The sequence below is a fragment of the Eretmochelys imbricata genome, chromosome 7 (genome assembly GCF_965152235.1).
Source record: "Eretmochelys imbricata isolate rEreImb1 chromosome 7, rEreImb1.hap1, whole genome shotgun sequence".
In the NCBI taxonomy this organism is placed as follows: Eukaryota; Metazoa; Chordata; order Testudines; family Cheloniidae; genus Eretmochelys; species Eretmochelys imbricata.
Window position 1 is genome coordinate 108880037 of NC_135578.1, and position 22737 is coordinate 108902773.

At 41.0% G+C, this 22737-nt stretch overlaps 1 protein-coding gene across 1 annotated transcript in view; it reads right to left on the reverse strand.

Annotated features, from left to right (window-relative positions):
* GRK5 (G protein-coupled receptor kinase 5) overlaps positions 1 to 22737 on the reverse strand; it is a 227799-nt gene that overhangs the window by 83415 nt on the left and 121647 nt on the right. Inside the window, exon 3 of the mRNA XM_077823035.1 lies at positions 3751 to 3863. Coding sequence (XP_077679161.1) covers positions 3751 to 3863 — 113 coding nt within the window. The remainder of the gene's footprint in view (positions 1 to 3750; positions 3864 to 22737) is intronic.

Consider the following 22737-nt stretch of genomic DNA (forward strand, 5'->3'; position numbering starts at 1 on the left):
CCAATTTATTTGAGCAGAAGCTTTCGTGAGCATGAAAGCTTATGCTCAAATAAATTGGTTAGTCTCTAAGGTGCCACAAGTACTCTTCTTTTTGCGAATACAGACTAATACGGCTGCTACTCTGAAAGATAAGAGAGTGACTATCCAGACGTCCATATAGCTCAGTCATTTTGTTCAACCAATTATTGGTGATCTCAGTTGGACTGTGAATACAGATCTCTTGGCTACACAGAAATATTGCAGTAGTACACAAGACAGTTAAGGGTCAGAGCTGCCAGCAAAGGGTGTTTGCCAAGAGCATCCCTGCAGAAGGGTCGTGGGATATTTGTCTGGGGTTATTGGGGTTTGGAGCTTTTAAACACAACCATTTCCCTTACCAGCCTCCTCTTAACCTTTCACGGTATTCTTGTCTAAGGGTTTGATTACAGTGCAATAAAACACCCATGGCTGGCCTGTGTCAGCTAACTCAGGCTTGTGGGGGCTGTAAAATTGCAGTGTAACTGTCTGGACTTGAGCTGGATCAGTGGGGGATGGCCCCAGAGCCCACACTCCAGACATCTACACTGCAGTTTTATAGCCCCACAGCCTGAGCCTTGTGAACCTGAGTCAGCTGACCCAGGCCAACTGCAGGTGTTTTATTGCAATGTAGACATACCCACAAACACTGCACTACAGCTAGGAGGGTGCTAAAAGGCCATAGCTGGTTTCACTCTCAGGATCTCAGGCTAAGGGCTGCAGAAGGGTAAGGCAGTTTGTTGCCCTAAACTCCAAGAGTGACTTCAGCAATACCCCCAGTACTTTGTGTAAAGAAAGGTTATCATGTTGTATTGTAAAGTTGATTGTGTTGTCGTGACAGGATGATATACACCCTAATGGGGATAATAATACTTCTTTTTGCCCAGCCTTTGTCTCTCTTATCTATTTAGACCGTAAGCTCTTCAAAGCCTAGACTTTCTCTTACTGTGTGTTTGTACATGACTAGCACAATGGGACCCTGATCTCTGTGGCTTCTTGGCATTCCTGGAATACAAATACAGAATTCAGTTTTTAAAAAGCAATTCTGACAGGCAATATCCATGTTTAATTTTAAGCATAAGTGTGTTTTTATCAGGGCCGGCTCTAGGATTTTTGCCACCCCAATCAAAAAAAGCTTTTGGCCACCACTGCTTTTTTTGTGCCCCCCCCTCGCCTCCGTCCCAACTCCCCCCCTTCCCACCCCCTTCCCCAAATCCCTGGCCCCGCCTCCTCCCCCGGGCGTGCCGCATTTCCCCCCCCCATTGCCTCCTGCAGCTTCCCCCCCACAACCCCCTTCCCTAGCTCACCTCCGCTCCGCCTGCTCCCCTGAACACACCGCCGCTCCACTTCTCCCCCCTCCCTCTCAGCTGAGGGAGAGGCAGTGCGTTCAGGGGAGCAGGCGGAGCAGAGGTGAGCGAGGATGGCGGGGGAGCACAGGAAGTAACAGAGGTGGGGGTAGAGGAACCGCTCCCCGCCCCAGCTCACCTCCGCTCCCCCGAGCGTGCCGCTGCTCGGCTTCCCCTCCCTCCCTCCCAGGCTTGCTGCGCGAAAGAGCTGTTTCGCACGGCAAGCCTGGGAAGGAGGGGGGAGAAGCGGAGTGGCGGCGGCGTGCTCAGGGGAGCAGGCGGAGATGAATGGGGGCAGCAGGGGCACATTTCCAGGGGCGGCATGGCCGGCGCCGGAATGCCGCCCCTAGGAATGTGCTGCCCCACGCACCTGCTTGTTTTGCTGGTGCCTAGAGCCGGCCCTGGCTTTTAATCGATTTAATTTTTTATAATTCCAAGAAATATGGGGGGGGGAGGGTGTCAGACAATAATTATTTAATGACACTACAACACAATGAGATTCAAAAAGTTAAAGCTTTATAACCATTAAAACACAATTAGTCAACATCACATGTCAAAATATACAAAGTAAACATCCTTACATTAAACTCAAATAAGTTCTCTAGCAGCCCTTTTCTTACTTTGCCTATCTGTAAATTTCAATGATCAATAGAAATATTTTTTCTGTTGGTTTGTGTGTGTATGGTGAAGTTGACATTTATTCATAAAAATATAATCCCTCTAAGCTTATTAATAATAGACAATAGTGGCACACAGAGCCCCTAAATTCTGTAACCACTCTGAATTTTGAAAACTTCCTGTTTTCTTTTAAATGGAAGACACACAGAAACCAAAGATCATTCTTTCTCGATGTTGTCTCCCAAACCAAAAGGTAAGACATAATCTTCGCACATTTTAAATGGATGACTAAAGGCACTTCCATCAGGCAGGCAAAGACCACTGTTCATTTCTGTCCCCATTTCCTGAACTAAACTGTTGTGTAGTGGCCAAAATCCATCCCAAAGATGGCTTGTGTTTCAATGGAGGACGAACAGAGTCATTCTATGACAGCAGCTTCTGCCTGTCCTCCCGCAGCTGCCCACAGGTTTTCTAGCAGGCACCTGTGTGCAGTAGCTAATAAATGTAGCTATATGCACACATTTAGCTACCCAGTTGCACTGCCAGTAGGAGTTCAAGATGGAAGCTGTCTGGCTACCCTACCGAATCTACTCCATAGCTAGTCTATGACAACTGCATGATGGCTACTGTCACAGAATGCTTAGAGGTAGGCACTACACTTTCCATTGAAAAATAATGATTTTGGCTCCTTCACTGTCTTCCTATGACAGAGATACAGCATAACAGTACAATCTTGGATATATTCTTAAAGGCATTTGTAACCTTTTTTCACTCTACTCAGCAATCGGAAAGTTCAGCCAGGTGAGCACCCGCCGTAGCATGAGGAAACTGTGAAATGTATTTGCAAGTGGTGAACCCAGAGATCAAAGAGATCGCAATCTGACCTCTAAAACTGCACTCACCACCCTTCACATCTAAGAGTCTGAGTGTGCAATTCTCCGATGCACGTGCAAATGCATTGATGCATGCAAATCCATATTGGTGCATCTGCAAAAACAGAGACATGAAAAGTGGTGGGTGCAATTGTAAGGCCATTTTTCACATATGTGTCTCTGTGTTCTAAGCAGAGTGTAGAGCACTTCTGAGCCTGCTTATGAAAGAAGGCATATTGCTAAAAGTTGCTTTATCGTTTGTTACAGAGGCAAGGCAACATGGTAGTCTAACACACTACACTTAGAACCAATTGCCATCCCGTTTTATATTGTATAAACAAGCCAAAGAAGGAGTCTGTGTTTAATGAGATCCTGATCTTGCGATACATTGCATGGACTCAGCAGTCTGTTTGTGCCACCAAATCCCAGGATCAGAGTCTACACAAAGATTTTGGTCAAATAGCATTAACATTCTTTTTATGATGTCTATCAAGCTAAAAAAAAATCTTACACTCTCTTACACTGAGTTCACAGATGACCAATACAAATTTTTCCTTTTTAAGTAGGATTGGATCAGTAATGTCAATTCAATAATATTAAAAACCCTGTATTTTCCAATATATTTTATAGTCAAGGTTTACAATGATTGCTGGATATCAAGAAGAAGCTTCTGGAGAGGGAGCAAAAAATTTTTTGACTATTGACATGATAGAGATATTTATGGTGACAAACCAAATATTCTGTAGGAGCCCAATACATGAAAGGCTCACATCTTTGTGCTCATGTAGAGAATGTAAACAATGGTTTATTTTTTTGTACTCCTACACTGATGTTCTTAAGTTCATTACCAAGGAACAGAGTGCAATAAAGCACTGCAAATATCAGAAGAATTAACTTACCACCGAGTCAAGGAACCTAATGTAACACTCAAGCTCCGGTCGAGTTTCACAGAACTGCCGAAAGAGAAACCTTCCAATTGGCTGCTTGTCGCATAAACTGTAATAATCTCTATCTAGAGGCAATAAAAGAAGAAGAAAAAAAGAGTGTAAAAACCTGAAGATCCTCTGTGTGTGTTTTGGGCTGGCTACAATTTTAAAACACCACAAGTGAGCGCAGTAAAAGGACTCCAAACCATAACCCCCCCTTGGGAAATCAAAGCCAAAAACACAGGACCCACGAGGCAAGCACGTGCTCAATTCTACACTCCTAGTGCAGGCAAAAAGTCCCGTTCATGTCATTCAGCCATGATAAGATGACAATTGTTGACCTTTCATTTCTGGAGTTATATAGAATCAGAGAAGGCAATTCCCATATTGGTTACCTTTGTGGGGAAAAGAGAGAGGGGGGGAAAAACCTTCAGGTGAGAGTTACCAGAAGCCTTGAAAAAGTGAATTTGCACATGCAGTTGCATCAATGTTTGGAATTAACGGGAACTTGCAATAGCCCTATCCCCAGTTCCCCATATATTTAAATACAGGTCAGAATGCTGCTAAACTCTGGGAAAATTAGGGTTTGACTTTGTGGCTAAAGCCCTTCTCTAATATACATGTATTTATGGTATATATATCTTAAAAGTATTTAAAAATCTGTGTTATCTGTTCATTGGCAGTAACGAGGGCTTTACACATACAATATCTTACTGATGAGATTGAGTTTCACATGACATCCCCCTTTAGAAGTTTATTTCACCTACTGCTTTATTGTATTTTTAATTGTTGTTCCATCATTGTACAGCACTGAACAGCCATGTGACTACAGTGAAAAGCACTTTATGAATCAATATTTAAAAGGAAAACGAGGAAAAGGAAAGAGTACCACAAATTGACATGGCTCAAGTATAAACCAGCTGGTATCAAATGTTAGCTTTGCAAGATCAGCATTAAACACTAGTTAGCATGGGGCTGCTGCACACACTTAAGATATATTATTGCTTTAAAAATACACAAAATGTCAAACAACATATTGTGTTCCCTTAAGCATTCTTTTCACCGCCTTCCTCGTTGCCATATGGCAGTCACTGTTATTATGGAAACAACTCACTTCCAAACACATAATATAACACTGCAAACAGACATACAAAACCCACACAAGTTGTCAGTGCCTGGGTTACTTTTATCTTACAGCTGTAGTAGCTTGTGCGTTTATTTCCCCCACCCTCTACTAGTAGAAAAAAACATAGGTGAACACTGGAATCTGTGAATGAACCGTCCATTTGACGGAGATTCTACATACCCACAACAGGGTTTTTACCCACTAGAGCTGATTTTGTCATGCCCATCCCCTGCAATAACAGGATGTAAGCCCCAGGTGGAATATATATCCGATTTTGGAATTGCTCACATATGGCCAGATTACAGCCATCTTTTGCATGGGTTGTAAAGGCAGGGGGAACCAAACGCCCTCCACCTCCTATGTAGGGGCTGGTCACAAGTCTAGTGATTGCATACACCCATGCGTATGGATTGCAGGTTTTTTTGCATCATCCTCTGATGCATAAGTGCCGACTCTGTGGGTGCTCTGGAGCTGAAGCACCCATCAAAAAATAAGAGGAGGTGCTCAGCACCCGCATGGCTGGATTAATCTTTTGTGGGCCCTGGCACAGACAGTGGTCCTATCCCCTACTCTGCCCCGAGGCCGCACCCTTGCTCAGCATCTTGCCCCTGAGGCTCCTCCCACCGCTCACATGGAGGGGATGTGGCAGAAACGGGCACCCACCAGCAAAACCAAAAGTCAGTGCCTGTGATCTGATGCATCGGGTACCGGTGGCTATCAGAGACAAGATACTGGACGAGTTGGATAATAGTCATATATTTGCCAAGAACCCAAAAGTGAATGGCGTATCATTATTTTAATCATGGGTGGCGTGTGACTCCTCCATTTGGGGAGAATGGGCGTGCCCGGACCATGATCCCACCCCAAGGCCTGCCCCTACTTGGCCTCCTCCCCCTGGAACCCCGCCCATTCTCCACCCCCACCCACCTCTCGTGCCTCTTTGCCCCCTTCCCCGAGGTCCCCCCACCCACCTCCCAGCCAGCCGCTCACCACTCACGCATGCCTCTTCACCCTCCCCTCTGGCCCCCATGTGGGTGGTGCGGGGACGGGAAGAGGGGGAGTGAAGGCGGGGCTTTGGGCAGAAAAGGACGAATGGCAGCAGGGCCTCGGGGCACAGCATGGGTGGGGCCACGGCCAGGGTGCCCTTTTGGCGGCGGCGGCATACTCCAAAGGTGGCAGGCCAGCTGTCAGGGCCTCTTATACAAGCCGCCCATTATTTTAATCTTAATTTGTCCTCTGGACCACCCACTAACAACAACTTGTGGTGCTGGTGTGTTTGTATTGGCTGGGGTATGCAGCATGGAACAGTATGACACAGGCATACACTGAGAGAAAGTCAGAATGCTGAATTTTAGGCCTAACTGCCTTGATAGTGGCCCTTTCAAGCGCTGCATGGTTTTGCAGCTCAAACCTGTAGGTTTCTAGAGAGAAGACACATGCAGAGCAATAGCAATCAAAGCAGAACTTGCTCAATTCAAGTGAGGACACAAAAATGAGAATCCTTTGATTGGAATAGAAAGGGGAAGAAAGAGATAAAGGGGAAGGAAAGTCAGATGGTAGGGAGAAAGGCATAAAGAGAATACCAGTATGGACTGGGATGATGACACCTGGAAAACAGTGATGCTGAAAGAGACCCGGCACAAGCCTTTATCCATCAAAGCATTTAAGTAAGTGCTTAACTTTAAATATGTGCACGCGCTTTAAGCATGTGCTTAAATTCTTTCCTGGGCCAGGATCAGAGTGGGCAGCAAATTCAATAGGAATTTGCAATGCAATAGGGGGGTAGAAACAGAGACCTGTGGCAAACTAAATGTGCTGAGCCTCGAATGAGGTTTAGCTGGAGTTCTGAAGGTAGAATTACATAGAAACCTTTTGCTGCATTTGCTGTCTCAGTTCAAGGTTAACAGTAATTGTGTACTTATTGTGCATCATGTACACTCAGAAAAAACATCCTGAGTCTCTGTGTCACTCATCTTTTCCCCAAATTAGGAATCGAGCCCTTCTAAAAGTCCCAAACTCTACTATGATTGCTCTGAAGCCAAGACAATGTAAAGTGAACAGCGCGAAAGGTAATATTTCTTAATATAGATTAAATGTGTGAATCAATGTAATAAAATGCAGCATACATGTACACATATACGTAAACATTTGATACATTTTAAATGTTTCTTCTTGTAGAGCCTTATTTTATCTGTAGCATAATTATTTATAGTATAAAAATATATGCAGCTTTTTAAAGTTTGTCAAAATAGGATAGTATGGGAAACATTCACCCTAAAATGCTTATAATATCATTAAAGCCTAGTATTGGAGCATATATATTGTCTGAATGATCTATGAGACTCATACATTCAATAGAATGACATTATGGCATGCAAGATACAGAAAACATTATGAAGCAAGTTAAACATTATTTTTATTGATAATATAAAATAAAGAATAAATGAACACACACCTGCTACTATAGCTGTATAACATGGCCAGCACATGAGAATGTTAACCCATTCTTAAGGAGGAAAAAGGAAATACCAGTAATAACACCAGCTAAACACAAGACTCAAGTCCAGTTCCCTGGAGCCAGTCTGTCTTTGATAAAAAACGGGATATATTTGATAGGTAACATAAATAAATGGTGTAATTGTTTTCATTCCTTTTAGGTGATATAATTTTTTTCCCCTAGGCCCTGATCTTGCAGTTGACCCTGCTCAGTCAGTTGCAGGATTCTGGCCTGAATTAGTATTTTGGGATAAACGGACCATGTTCTGAATTAAGAAGTGAAACCATATGTCTCAGCTTAAGCCCAGAAGGTGACAATTTTGTTATATTAAACAAGTGCAAAACCAATGCAAGCTGTGCTGTAATTGCACATCCAGATTCTTGACTACAGACTAGCAGCCAGGAAGGGAAAAGACAGATCGCTGGGCAGATCATATGATCAGAAGCCTATCTTGGACTGGGTTTAATTATTGTGTCATTTTCTGTATGCCTGCCAATAAAGATATCCATCCAGTTTCAAAAGTTTAAAAAACAGAAAGAATGATTTCCTGAGGAAATGGAAGGAAATGTTAAACATTTGGAAGTGAAACCATATGTTTGTGATGACGCAGTGGAACTAAAACAATTCTGCAAGCAGACTGCCCCTCCCATTTTGGAAGACTTTTGCTTTAACACCTGCAAGGTCACACACAGACAGAACGGATCTTCAAAAAGGGAGGGGTGAAAACTATAGGAGGTCAGTTAGTTTTAACCTTTCAGTTTCTTTATTTAGAGATTGGCAAATACAGTAGTCCTGCCAGTGAACTGTTTATCATCCCAATTAAGCAACTGTCCAGATTAATAGAGGAGGCTATTAAAAAGATGGCAGAAAAGATTTCTTTAAATAAAATATAGTAACAAATACTAGATGATAAATTATATTCACTCCAGGCTTATTGTACATTTATTTGGTAATTTCTATATTAAGAGTTCGGAGTTCCATACGTTAAACAACACTTGAACATTTGGAATTGGCCAACAGCATTTTCATTGAGCTAATTATGTCTTGAAAAGCGGAGGTCACTACTGTTCACTGTCATAAGGCTAAGCTTGTTCCCTAGGAGATGTTTCTATAAAATAGGTCTTTTGATTAAGGCCCCAATTCAGCAAAGTACTTAACAGTATATGCCTAACTTTAAGCACATGAATAGTCCCATTTCCAAAATTTCATTTTGGTCAACCTTTTTGTAAATAAATAAATAAATGAAATGGTTTCCATTAACATTGTTTCACTTTTGGTAAAACTTTTTAATGAAATAAGGGGGTTGTTGGTTTATTTGGGGGGGTGGGGGAAGTGGGGTAACACTGAAAAAAATGATCAAAACTGTTTTTTGAAAACTGATAAAAATAAATGGATTTTGATTTTGGGTAAAAGAAAATGCATTTTCCCCCCTCCTCCAAATCTCATGCAACATAATTAGCGTTTTCTACCAGCTCTAAAGAGGGCCTCAACATCTTTGGAGGGAGATTGGGGGATTTTATTTTAATCTTTGCAATACAGATTCTATTGTTTTTTAGGGAAGGTCTAAAAAGTTGGAGAGGGATAATGACATTAGGCTGACAAAATTATTCTGATGTTTTCAGGTCTAGTGTAAATTGCAAGATCACACCAAATTTGCAAATTTTTCCCAAGGTGTTGAAACATGTCAGAACAATATGCAGCTTCTGAACCAGCTTAGGCATGCATGGAACTTTTATCTAGAGATGGGGTAAAACCAGAACCATTCAGCCAACAGCTCTGTCCCCTACTCAAAGTTAGGATGGTTCATATAAAATAGATCCTAATTGCCCTTCGTTTTGGTTTTGCAAACCTAAACCCCAAATAGGTTTTGCAAAACAAAAATCACCTCCATTTTTTGCCCAACGTTGCTTACAAAATGTAATCTCTCAAAAGCACAAAAAAATGACAAAAGCAGGAAATAAATTAAATGTTAAAGGAATATACTATTTGCTTATCCAAAAAAGAACATGAGTGCTTTAAAATATAAACATAATTGTTATGTGTACCATCAGCATAATAATGGAAAGTACCTTTTACAACACTGAATAACCCCATTTAGAGACACTTTAAAAAGAAATATGTTTTTCCTTTTAAAACCAGTAAGTCTAACACTAGTGCTTACCTGCAATAATTTATTCTTGCCCTTCTCCAGTCGAATGTGAAATTACAACTGCCTACATATAAACAGAGCACACTAATCCATCCAGTCTTTGAGGGTGATGAAAGTTGCTTCCTATCAAAGGCTTCTTTGTGCATGATTTAAAAGGGCCTGAAATGCTTTGATTGCATTATTAACAGTGTCTGTGTTACTGTTATATTTTAGAATAAAGTGCAAAGTTGGAATGCCAGTTATTACATTCTATAAAATATGGGATTTCATCTCCTATAATAAATGTGTTTCACTACAAAAGACCATCCTTGTGTTCCAAATTAAAGAGCCAACTTCAGCCTCATTTACACCAGGGCTCCCCCAATTATTCTGTTCGATTCTATTCTGGTCTTTATCACCATAGATCTGAGAGCTGCATAAAGCTTACTGGGGAGCCATGTATTTGCAATCTGCAATAAGAAAAACACCATACAAGAGTTCAGCGTTGTTATCTCTGAAAAACAGTTCCACGGCTCATAGAGTATTTTATTCTTAATGGGGAGGCAGGGGCATTGTTGCCCCAGCTCTGCCTGCTGGAAAAGTATTTACAGTGGGAAGAGAATCATTTGCTTGGTGACTTAGGAGGAATACTGCAGGCAAGTTGGTGGGTATGCAACGTAGGTCTCACCTGTTTTACCATCGGGTGAATGTGGCAGTCTACAGGTTCAGACAGTGCTGAGAACTCACCCTCTGAAAAGCAGGCCCCTTTAAGATGTCTCAAGCTGGGCACTCAAAATCACTAGTCACTTTTGAAAATCCTGGCCTAAAAATTAACTAAGCGAATCAGATCTAAACAAGGGTGACCAGACGTCCCAAAATAGCGGCAGTGTCTTATATATGCAATTATACTCCCCCCCTCGGGAAAAAAAAAGTGTCCAGATTTTTCATACTTGCTATCTGGTCACGCGAATCTAGTCATTTTAAAGAGAGAACACAAAAGGGAGAAAAAGTTATAACTCAGTTCACCCAGGAAATCCTCAGAAACTATGATGATAGTCACATTATAGAATATAGACAGACACTACAGATAATGCTGCACCCACTGCTCAGTGGCGCACAATATTTCCATCTGCAAAATGGGGATAATAGCACTTCCCCACCTCACCCGCATGTTGTGAGGATAAATATGTTAAAGGTTGTGAACTGCTCAGATACTATGGTAATAGGACCACATAACTGTGATAGATTAGATTAGATTATCTATCACTCAATTTCTTCAGGAGCGATTGACTTAATATTGTTTCAAGTGCTACTGTCTCTCAGAGAAAACCCTCCTATAAGCATGCAGCTTCTGGCTAGCTTGAAACCAACATAGACAGTGGTGACTGTCTAGGAAGATGAAGAGATTCAGCCCCAGCTCACCCAGTTCTAAGGAATACTTTGATGAGTGAATGTTCCTGAGTTGAGATGCACATCACTCAAGAGTGGCTAGTGCCGGGGATTTAAGGTCCAGTATAATAAGGCCTGAACAATAACAACGGATGCAGCACAAGGAGGAAAATGTGTTTATTCTTTGAAGAACTGAACTGGATCCTCAGAACTCACCCTTCCCTAGTGTTACTAGATAGTCTTAAAATTCCTTGCTAATTACTTGTAATCCAAATCCATAGAGCAGACATTGAGCCCAACAGATCACAACAGATCTCTTTTTATATTGAACATCTACATGTAGGCTGGGAAGGATTACAGTTTTATTGGTAAATGTTGATTTCATCATACACATACACAAATTGATGACAAACCATTTCCATCTATGATCATCAAAATTGGCAAAAATAGGAAAAATAAGAAAAATTCTGCTTCAAGATATTTATTTTGCATATTTTGACATGTGATGTAGATAGCTTGTGTTTTAACGGTTATAAAGTGTTATCATTTTGAATCTCAATGTCTACTGCTATTCAATAATTATTGTCCGACCCCCCCAACCAAAATTTCCTGCAACTGTGACCACTTAAATTGATAAAATTAGAAAAAAAATCACTTAAAACCCGTCATTTTGTACAACTGTGAAAATTTAAAATAGATAAAAATTAAAAAAGGCTTGAAAATAAACATCTGATTCTTCATTACAATTATAAAAAAAATTGAATTCTGACAAGCCTATCTATACTGTACCATCATTTTGCCTGCACTTTACAGAGATTAAAAACAAGGACATGGACCAAGATGCTCAAAAGTGCTAGTTCCCTTTGATTTCCTAAGGGTGTTAGGGAGTTTTGAGGATCTGGGCCATGGTTCCTGTCTTAACAAGTATATAGATTAGCACAATGTCTGTACTGCATAGGTGCATAATACCAATCCTAAAAATAAGGTTTGAAAAGGAGTTACTTTACCAATAACAAAAGCACACATTTTCTAAAATTCAATACTTCACCCATTTATTATTTTTATTTACATTAAATACTAAAATGGATTAGACTACGCTACAGTTGAAAGGCTTGCAATATTTTTTATTTTAAACTGCCATCGTTTTCAGTTTGCTACTCAAGCACTCTTCCTCCCCCTCACCCCTCCCCAGTTGTATAACTTTAAAACATCCAGACAGTGTATAGTAAATTCCAGCCTGGAGCACATTTTTACGCCTGAGCTATTTCCCCCCTTGTATGTGGGATTTTATGACTCTGACAGACCTACAACCAACCCCATTGGACTGGGTGTTGCTTTGATGCAGACTACACTAATTAATTAATAATACTAATATAATTACTTCAAACTGGTTTCAAGTCCTGCCAATTTCATTTTCTCTGCTTGGTCAACTGTCTCTTTTAAAACAAACAAATATAATCTTCGGATGTTTAATCATCTAATTTATTCAGATTCAGATAATGCTTTGTATACCTTCTTTTCCTCCCCCCAGCCCCTCAGCTTTCACTGTGTTACACTACATGCATGGACTCCATCCATTAGAGAAGCACTACACTAAAGATGAAATGTTCCAAACATTAGACCTAGGCTGATAGTGCAAAAAAAAAAAAAATGGTTAGGAGAATACTTCAGAAAATTCCCACAATTTCATTTGCTGCAATGGGATGGGGGTCCCTTTTATTTGTTTCCTGTGAACAGATGTGGTGAAGTTTTCCCCAGGGAAATTTCTGTGGAAAGTCAAATCCCACAAACAGCTGCATGAATACGTTTGCATGAGCATTTGCAGCAGAAATGTTTATACGTTTATAAAAATCTCTTTGTTGATTCTGGAGAAAGGCTTTGGATGAACAGCAGGAGGGATGACTAACCCCTCCCCACTTTTCTGTAACGTGCAACAGCAGCAGCAGCGACGCAAATGACGTGTTGTGGGAGTTGTACGGCCACCACCACCACCAGAAACATCAGTGGGGTTGAGAGTGTGGTGGCACTTCGCTGGCAGGAAGGCATCTGGTAATCCATCCCTGTGTCAGGACTACAGCCAAGTGGTATGGCAGGGGAGTGTAGCCCCTGGGATCCAGCAATTGTGTGGTAGCATGTATATTTCAACTTAATGAAGCCCCTCTGTCTGTATTGGCTGTGGACATGGACAGACAAGTACATCTGTCAATGGCAGTGCTAGAAATCCCTCTGAGTTATTCCAGCCCTCCTCTGCTCTATAAAACTTCTGTTCCCTGATTGGATGACCATAAATATTACCATGTGACTTAGGTGACCAATCACACAGCTCAAATAATGAATTGAGATACTGTATAGTCAAAGTAATTTTTGCAGATAAAAAAAATGTGAAAATTTGTTCATATGAAATATTCAAACCATTTTGAATCATGAACAAAAAAAAATTGCTTGCCAACTATTTGTGAACAGGAAAAAGGGGGGGGGGGGAACCAGCTGAATAAATTGTTAGTTACAAATAATGAGCCTGATGCCAAGCCCATGGAAGACCATAGAAAGACTTCCACTGATTTCAAAGGGCTTTGGATCAAGCCCAGTTTGTCCATCTCTGGCAAGCACATTTTAAATCAGTGGCGCCCAACCTTTCCAGACTACTATACCTCTTTCAGGAGTCTGATTTGTGTTGTGTACCTCCAAGTCTCCCATCACTTAAAAACTACTTGCTTACAAAATCAGCCATAAAAATACAAAAGTGTCACAGCACACTACTACTGAAAAATGGCTTGCTTCCTCATATTTACCATATCATTATAAAACAAATCAATTGGAATATAAATATTTACTTACATTCCGGTGTATAGTATATAGAGCAGTGTAAACAAATCATTGTCTGTATGAAATTTTACTTTGTACTGACTTCTCTAGTGATTTTTATGTAGCCTGTTGTAAAACTAGGCAAATATCTAGATGAGTTGCTGTATCCCCGGAAGACCTGTGCATACCCCTGGTTGAGAACCACAGCTTTAAATGAATAAAACACTCAGTTTCTCTCCCAGCTATGCATTAACTGTGATGAGAATGTATGGGAGGTGACCTGTAATTGGGTATCCATATTCTGAGTAAGCAATGTTTATTTGGCTTTTTTTTAACCTTTTCATCTAATGGTTATCTATCCCATTCTTAAACAAATCCTATATTTTAGGAATACATTTGTTACAAATTAGAATTTAGGGTATTTAATGGAGTCAATGAACTCGAGAAGAGCTGGTATATTTTTTCACATCTTTGTTAGCTCAAAAATCCAAGCGTAAAGAAGCAGCTCCTCTTCCTGTAAATCTCACCCTTTATAAACATATGTCACTGAATCCATGCCGGGGTGGGGGGAGGGGGGTCTCAGTAAAGCTTCAAGAATGGATCCTATGTGATTGGTTGGGACGCTACTGAATGGACAACTGATATTTGCATTCCCTTTGTGTATCCCCATTAGCAGGCCATGACACCAACCGCCTTGGCATAGAATACCTCCCCCCAGCCAGGTTGACACAAACATGGTTAATGTTTTATAGCCTTTGTGAAACAATTAGCAGTTCCCTGATAACCGTATCTGATATAGACACTTAAGTTTGGCTAGGAAAACAATTTTTGTCTTCTTAAACAATGCCCAACAATGTATGAGCCACAAGGACAGATGGATTGAAAAATTCCCCCAAAGAAATATGAAAGGTCACCTCAGACTCTAGAGGTGTCCCTGGGAGGAGGGAATTAAGGTTTGGTTATCCCTATGATGTAGTAGTTAAAGCAGCTAGTGAGTTTGTCTTTTACCTTGGGGCTTTTATGTCTGGTCCTAGAGATACTGACTGAAATACCCAACTTATTTTCTGTCTAGTACTTTTATTTAGTTGTTGTCCTGGTTATATCCTGAGTAATACGTGCTGAAAGAATATTTTAGTAAAAGTTGTAATTTGAATGTTTAAGGTTATGAATTCTACAGAACTGTTGCTGTTGTACACAGAACAAAATAAACATCCCAGTTCCAGGAAACTAAAGGAGACATCTTGTGAATCGTTTTCTTAACACTAAAAAGAGTTCTGTAAAACCACTCTATGCCTTCTGAATCAGTCTAGACTAAACCTTCATCAGATCTATATAACTGTGCAATGGGCAAAGAAATATGCCAATGCACATGTATAAGCAATATAAGTTTCTACTGTGCATATAATAAAATTCCTTATGTAAAATAGTTACTGTGCATACTATCCAGTAGCCACTTCAAGTTTTAAACATCTTAGCCATTTCATTAATGATTCTTTTAACAAAATAGTAGATTCTGTTAGTTGCTCCCTGGTTGCTAGATTTCTTTCTTTCGTGCTGGTTTTGAAATACACACTCAAAATCCCCAAACAAACTAATGAAACCCCACAGTCTTAAGATGGCAAATTTTTTTTTAAAAACATTTGTCTGCCCCCATCTTTTTATTTTTAAAGTAAACTAAAAACTATTGAAAAACAAACCCAATAATTATATTAATCAAACAACCAGTAACACACTGTAAATTTTTTTTTTTTAAAAAATCAATCCCTTCCACCAGTTTTGAAGAAATGGATATAATTTTCACTCTTTAACAGATACCTATCTTAACAAGTTAACACCAATGCTTTTGAAAAACAAGGTCTCTCTCTGTAATCGGAACACTGACATAAGCTTAATTTATGTTCTCTCTCCGCTTCAACTTCCTGCTGAGCGATAACCCCAGCTGAGTGGGTGTGAAGGCGCTGGTATGCTGGGTAAAATTGGTATTAACAGTGGAAAAGCTATTTAAAAGTCATTTGGAAACTCAGAAGAAACTAAGAGGAACTTGTGCTAAAGGGGACTGTTAACGGAAAGTATGTTGATTTCCTTTTTAACAGACGTATGCAGTACAAAGCTCCTCCCTTCACTGAACAGTGTGATGGATTGAGAGGGCTCAGTGGCTGGTGTCCAAATACGTAGAAACCTTGAACAATATTAAAGAGAGCTAAAAAGAGAGTGTATTTTTACGAGGAACCTCTTTCATGTATTTATGAAAGCTGATTTATCTCAGGAAACTGACAATGGTTTCCCTCTCAGCGATCATCCATATATTTTCTAAGCTGCTCTTAATTCTTATTCTTCATTTTATCTCCTTTCATTCTTTTCTTCCATTCCCTGGTTTAGTTTCATATTGTAATACGAATCTCTTACACTTATATAGCGCCTTTCATCCCCAAACATCTCAACATGCTGTGCATTCTTATGCTACAGCATTTACAGGGATCACTGAAAAGCAGCCACTGTTTAGCAACACACATGAATGCTACGCAGAGGCATACAGTAATGAGCAAAACAACCAGAAGTGAAAGTAAGCCTGTATGGTCCGGTACGGTGTACCGGCAAGAGCCAGTATGCTGTGCCGGACTGGACCAGCTTCCCCAGGCTGGCGCTTTAAAGGGCCCCGGGCTCCACACAGTGGCCGGAGCCCCGGGCCCTTTAAAGCACCACCCGATCCCCACTGCCGGAGCCCCAGGATAGCGGCGGCAGAGCTCTGGCGGTGATTTAAAGGGCCCAGAGCTCCTCTGCGGTGGGGCGGCCAGAGCCGGGGCCCTTTAAATCGCCCCTGAACCCCGAGGCTCCCAGCTGCCTGTGCAGCTGGTAGCTGTGGGGGTGATTTAAAGGCCCCAGGTAGTTAAAGGCCCCGCCTCTTCCGGTTGAGGACACGCCTCTTCTGGTCGAGGCCACGCCCCCTGCTCAGGACTCCGGAGTACCAGTAAATCCTTTAAGTTATTTTCACCCCTGAAAACAACCAAGGGAATTTCAGTAGACAGACTATAATTCCCGCCCCCCCCCCCCGCCAGGAAACTGACAAGAACTCCAGGCTTAACTAACACCCCCACCTCTGTAAACTGTGCGATGAAATGTTTAACTCACCACAAGTGGTCAGAAGCTTTGATTTGCTTCTCATTTGAAAGACAACACCTGAATGCCCCATGCGGTACGACTGATTCTAAGGGAAGTACCACCTAGTGAATCACCAGCCTTACACCTCCTAAGCATCCCTGGAAGGCCTCCCATCCAAGTGCTGACTCAGCCTTACCCCACATAGCTTGGCAATGATAATAGGATCAATGCACAAAAGGGCATGGCTATTTGCAAACCACCTCAACGGTTTCAGAATATTTGCTGTTCCCTGAAGTGTAGTGTGCCCACTTATGTGTTTACATTGTTCATGTAAACTGTTGAGTTTCACTGAGCAAGGAGAAACGTGGGGTTATCTCACTATTACAGTATATCTACATTTTCATATACACATAAGGTTTGACTTTAATGAGGAGTTGGGTGGCTAAATGCCATTCATTTATTTGAAAATGTGAGGCTGTGGAGTGCACAGCACTGCTCATGAAAACAGGCATGCTGTGTGCCAGGCAACCCCCATGCATATGATAGAGCAGCCAGAAGTCTGCTCTAAATTACAATGTCTGCTGGCAGTCAAGGATCAGTCTGATATAACAGAGACATGGGCGTAACAGAGTCACAGGCATAACAGAGTCATGGGCATGCCCCCTTTGCTGCCAGTACAGCACTTATACAAGTAGTAGGGAGTAGAGCGAGGTAGGAGACACCAGGACTGCTCTATGGCTGGGGAGGGTGATCCTCCAATGATCAGTTATGCCAGCTTTGTGCCAGTAACTCAGTGCAGATTCTAGATTATAGGTTGGTTCTTTTGGAGTGGGGGTTAGTGTGTGTACACTGTACTTCATTATCCTGGTTTCCTTCCTGGTGATAGGAGGCCATTGCACGAATTTAAGGAATTAGGGAGCTCAAGCTGAAGGAAATCGTACACACACACAAACCTACAACAACATGTCCTCATCAATGACTATCAAAATGTACAGAGAGGCACAGTAAGAAAAATGCTGCTTGAACTTATTAGAGTCAAAATCTAGTGATTTAGACTTTTGAATTAGGCTGGTTACAAATGAACGAGTGAATGAACAGTAAGAACAGGTATGATTTGCTGATTTAAAGAGATTTACTTTGTATATGTTGACCATTTGTGTTTTAACAATTTATAAAGCTGTAACTTTCTGAATCTCAATGTCTACTGCCATTAAATAATTGTCTGACTCCCCAGAATTTCCCACAATTATGAAAATTTTACATCGATAAAAATTGAAAAAACAACAAAAGTTGAATATTCCTAATTTTGTACAACTGTGAAAATGTAAATAGATAAAAATTAAAAAATGCTTGAAAATAAACATTCATATTTTCCATCAAAATTACCAAAAAAAATTGAATTCTTCTGAGCCTATCTATGGTTTGTGAACAGTGCACAATGCACTGTCCCCTGGATGAAGATAATTGGGGGAGGAAAGGATATGCAATGTTTCATACAGGCTTGGATACTATAGTGACAGACATCATTGAGAGACTCTAGATAGCTAGAATTTGTTGAATGCCTTTAAAAACACAGAAAAAAATCTTACTATCCATTCCTACCACAGATATAACCATGCTGTTTATAAACAGTTGTTGCTAGCTTGGTTTACTATGGGTTTCCAGACCAGTACGGGTTGAGTCGGGCAGGGGTGGGAGGGTTAAAAATTTATGCTAGAGATTTAGAACAAGCAGTCTCCTCTTAATTGGTTAAGAGGTTGCATGAACTCAGGCTGCAGATTCCACAGCAGGGAGGTGGAACAATCCAAATAGAACAGAATAGAATGGAACATGAACATCACTCCAAGATCCATTTAGGAGCAAGAATGCAGGAACCGATCTGTGCTATCTTCTTAGCCATCAAGCAAGTCCCTGAACTTGAATGAAAACTAGGATTTCCTTTTCACTGGCCACATTAAATATGTTTGTGCAAGGGGAAGAAAAAAATTGAGGTGGAAAAAGAAGAACCGCACGCCTGATCTGAAAGGAAAGCATATTTGTGCCGACACTGAAACATTAGAGACATTGTTCAAGAGCAGTTCATTCTTGCAAAAATATTATCCTCGTAATGCTGCCAAGGTCAGTGAAAGTATGGGATACCTGCCATGGAAGTACTGGGTATGCATGCTTATTTACACTCTGCACCTAACTTTTCAGATACTCTCAAGTTTAGCGTTCATGTGCTGGCATGACCTGTTCATTCATGCATTTTCTCCCCTTCTCTTTATTTGCCCTTTGGGCAATCTTTGGGCCCCTGACTGTGCAGTGGTTGAAAATTCCATTGCTTGCCAGAGAAACCCACATTGATTAATTTCATCCCACTTGCATGGAAGAGGCAAGGTATGCAGCTCTCCAACTAGGGACAAGGAAATCCCTGCTGCTTGCATGCCACATCAAATAAAGTAGCTCCTGGATAAAGCCACTGGATTTCAGAATTCACTCCGCCTGCAGGAAAAATGCAAACTGCCACTGCAACATGAAAACAGACAACAAATATTACAAAACTGCTCACCAAAGGGTAGGGAACAGCAATGATTTTCTTGGTAACAGTTTAAGCAAGAAAGAATTCAGCTATTGCCCTACATTTATGTCACTTTCCTAGATTATTCAGTTATTTTAGTTGCAATTACACACCAAATATCTGCTAAGTTAAAATAACATTACGAAGGTTGCAAGTCAAGCATTCCAAAATTAGGAATGCCTACATTAAGGCTGCTGGTGTAACTTGATTTGGCCCCCTTGTGCTTATGCATTATAACGTGGTTTTTAATTACATGATCTCATACTATTTTTTCCATAGGACCTCTGCCTCATTCACTGAACAGGGTGAATGGTGCTCACTAAATGAGCAGCTACTTAATATTTTGTTTTCTCCTTGTTGTTCAATGGGCGGCCCTGGGCACTATTTACAGCACACTATTCAAACTCTGCTCTGAAGACAGAATTTATAACTTTCCTGATGGTCTTATCACTATTGTATCTGAGTGCTTCACAAATGTTACTAAGCTTCATCTCACAAAATCCCTGTGAGCTGAGGGGGGTATCTCCCCAATTTACAGATGGGGAACTGAGGCACAGAGAGATTAAGCTCAAAACTATCCAGTAATATTGGGTGTCCAATTTCCAATGCCTAGGACCTGATTTTTCACTCTACTTAGCATGTTATATGTTCAAAGCACAGCTCCCACTGACTTCATCTGCAGCTGTGACTGCTCAGCACTTCTGCTACTGAAGACCCCAGCACCCCAACTGAGGCACACAGAAAATGAGGAACACACAATTAATGACCACATCAGAAATCATGCACACGTTTGAATTCAACCACATCTGAAGCAGGCAGTTTCCTCCTCCATACTGTCTTGGCCCATCAAGTGTCTGTCTCAGGCTGGATATTTTGGGAAAATTTCAGCCAAAACAGTGCAACTGTTACAAGAATGAGACTAGAGGAGAGTATATTATTTTGCCCATGTTAAAGAATGCTGGTGACCTTTCTTTCAAAAGCGTTAGCACCCCCATGCTTTGAGCAGGGCCTTGAAATTTGGCAGAGCGTGGCATTTACAGTAGAAATCTTCCCATATTTTGCTAAGTTAGAAAAATCACAATTTGGTACATGCTCAGTGAGATTTCTTAGATTTTAGAAGCTAAATTTTCTGAAGACTCCATCAGCACTGAGAGCATGTTCCAGCCCAGGGCTGAGCAGGACTTTCCCTGCAATTACAGCTCAGGGCAAGATCCAGGTCTGGGTACCTGAACTGAGATCCCAGAGACCATCTCAGCTGCCCTCTCAATGCCCCATTGGGGCAACTGAAACAGGGTTTTATAATGGGAAGGTTATAATGAACAACCTTAATAACCATGCATCCGTAGAAGTGAGCTGTAGCTAACGAAAGCTTATGCTCAAATAAATTGGTCAGTCTCTAAGGTGCCACAAGTACTCCTTTTCTTTTAACCTTAATAATACACAGTGCTACCAGCCCCACCTATAATAACCATTCCTCAGAGATTTTGGCTTTTGGAATAACAAGTTATTACGTATTATCTGTGAAGGGCCCAATTATGCCCAGCCCTTCTTATGCTGAGTTATTCTGTAAGGTTTTACTGATCTCAGCAGGACTGCTTGCAAAATAAGGTGTCACTGAATGTGTATAACACAGGCAGAATCAGGCACTCAAATGGCAACTACAGACAGTGTCTGCCCCAGTGACCATACCATAAAAATTTGACAGATATGAGGTGGGCAGGATTCAGTGAGGAGCTCAGAAGAGAGAATGACTAGGATGTTTTAAAATATTCTTCATATTATAGGTTTATAATAATTATTAATCCTCATCTTTATTAATGCTTAAAATTATTTCACACTCTTATATCTAAGAAATGCATTCCATCCCTGCACTATGGATATTCCATATTAAGATTTTCTTCTCTCTCAATATTACTTAATCTTTGGTAAGGACTCAATATGTTATAAAATCTGGCCTTGGATCCTGATTTAAGAAAAAGGCCATTTGGGGCTGAACCACGGACCACTGCTGTAATTTGCCAACAAGGGTAAAGTATAAGATGTCAGTAAGGAACTAATGCATTTTCTTTCTAAGTCATGAAAAGTCACTGGTATAGATGTGTAGTAAAAGTTATCGATAATATTTTGACAGATTTTTTTTTAGTAACTTCCAGTTTAAAATATTATACAAAGCCTTGCATTGTGGCCTCAAAAGAGACCAAATTGTGAGTTATTGCTATCCTTGACCCCACTTCAGTCAATGGAAAGTTTCACTGGCATCTGGATTTGTTGCTTTGGGTCGCTGCCTGGCTACCAGCACAACGTGGCATATAATACTGTCATCAGATAAAGATGAATGTACCGTCCAGCAAGCAAGAAATGCATGGAAAAGAACATTCCCCCCAGCATGTTTTGCAATCTCCATGGTATTCCTCTCCCCATCTTGCTTTCCACTCATCTCATTTGTGGAGAAAGAGAGGAGATGAGGGAATGCAGGAAGTAGCACATGCTGACCAAGAACTACCTGCGGAATGACCAACACAAAGCCTGTGCATCACATAGTTCCTTACAATAGATGGTGTGTTGACACAGGAATGAATTTCACCTCATTAAACAGGAAGCAGGCTTCTCTGTAGGGGTTGTGAGGTAGGATGACAGAATCCTCCCCCAGCATGGGAAGTGTCAGCAAAGTTGCTCCATGCCCTGGTCATCTTCCTACACAGAGATTTTGCTCAATGGAGCCATGTTGTCACTCTTCATTGGCTAATCCCCTTTTCTCCACACTCCCCTACCCCCTGTCTTCCTCTGAGCTATTGTAGAAAAAGGATCTTTGCAGCACACTCCGTGGAGAGCAGAACCCCCTATGTACAGTCTCCACGTCCTGCCCCAAACACAGCAGAACTATACCCTTTTCACTGTCATTCAAGCCCTGTGTGCTTGCAATGGGGACAAAAGCAACTCAGTGTGTTGGTAATTTGGGACAATCTGCAGATTATCTATTTAGATTTCTAAAACTAAAAAGTGCATCCATAGCTCTAAGCATTGTGGCATCTATTCAAATATCAACCCTGGCCACCTGGTGCCTATTAGCTATGGAACTGGAGACAGTTTTTCCCTCCTGTCCCTTGCTCCCCGCACATATACTGCTCACCCTAATCCCATCAAGGAAATTAAATACCTTAAAAATAATGCTCCTAAAACATTTAAAGTTGCACAGTCAAAATGCTAAAGTTGGAAATGCAAAAATTACAGATCCTAGAGCAAAGCTAATTCTCCCCCTTGTACATATTCCAATTCTTCTTAAATGTGTAGCTGCATATAATACTCATTCTGCTAAATATATTTAAAACAAATATAAAGGATGTGCGAAGGTTGCT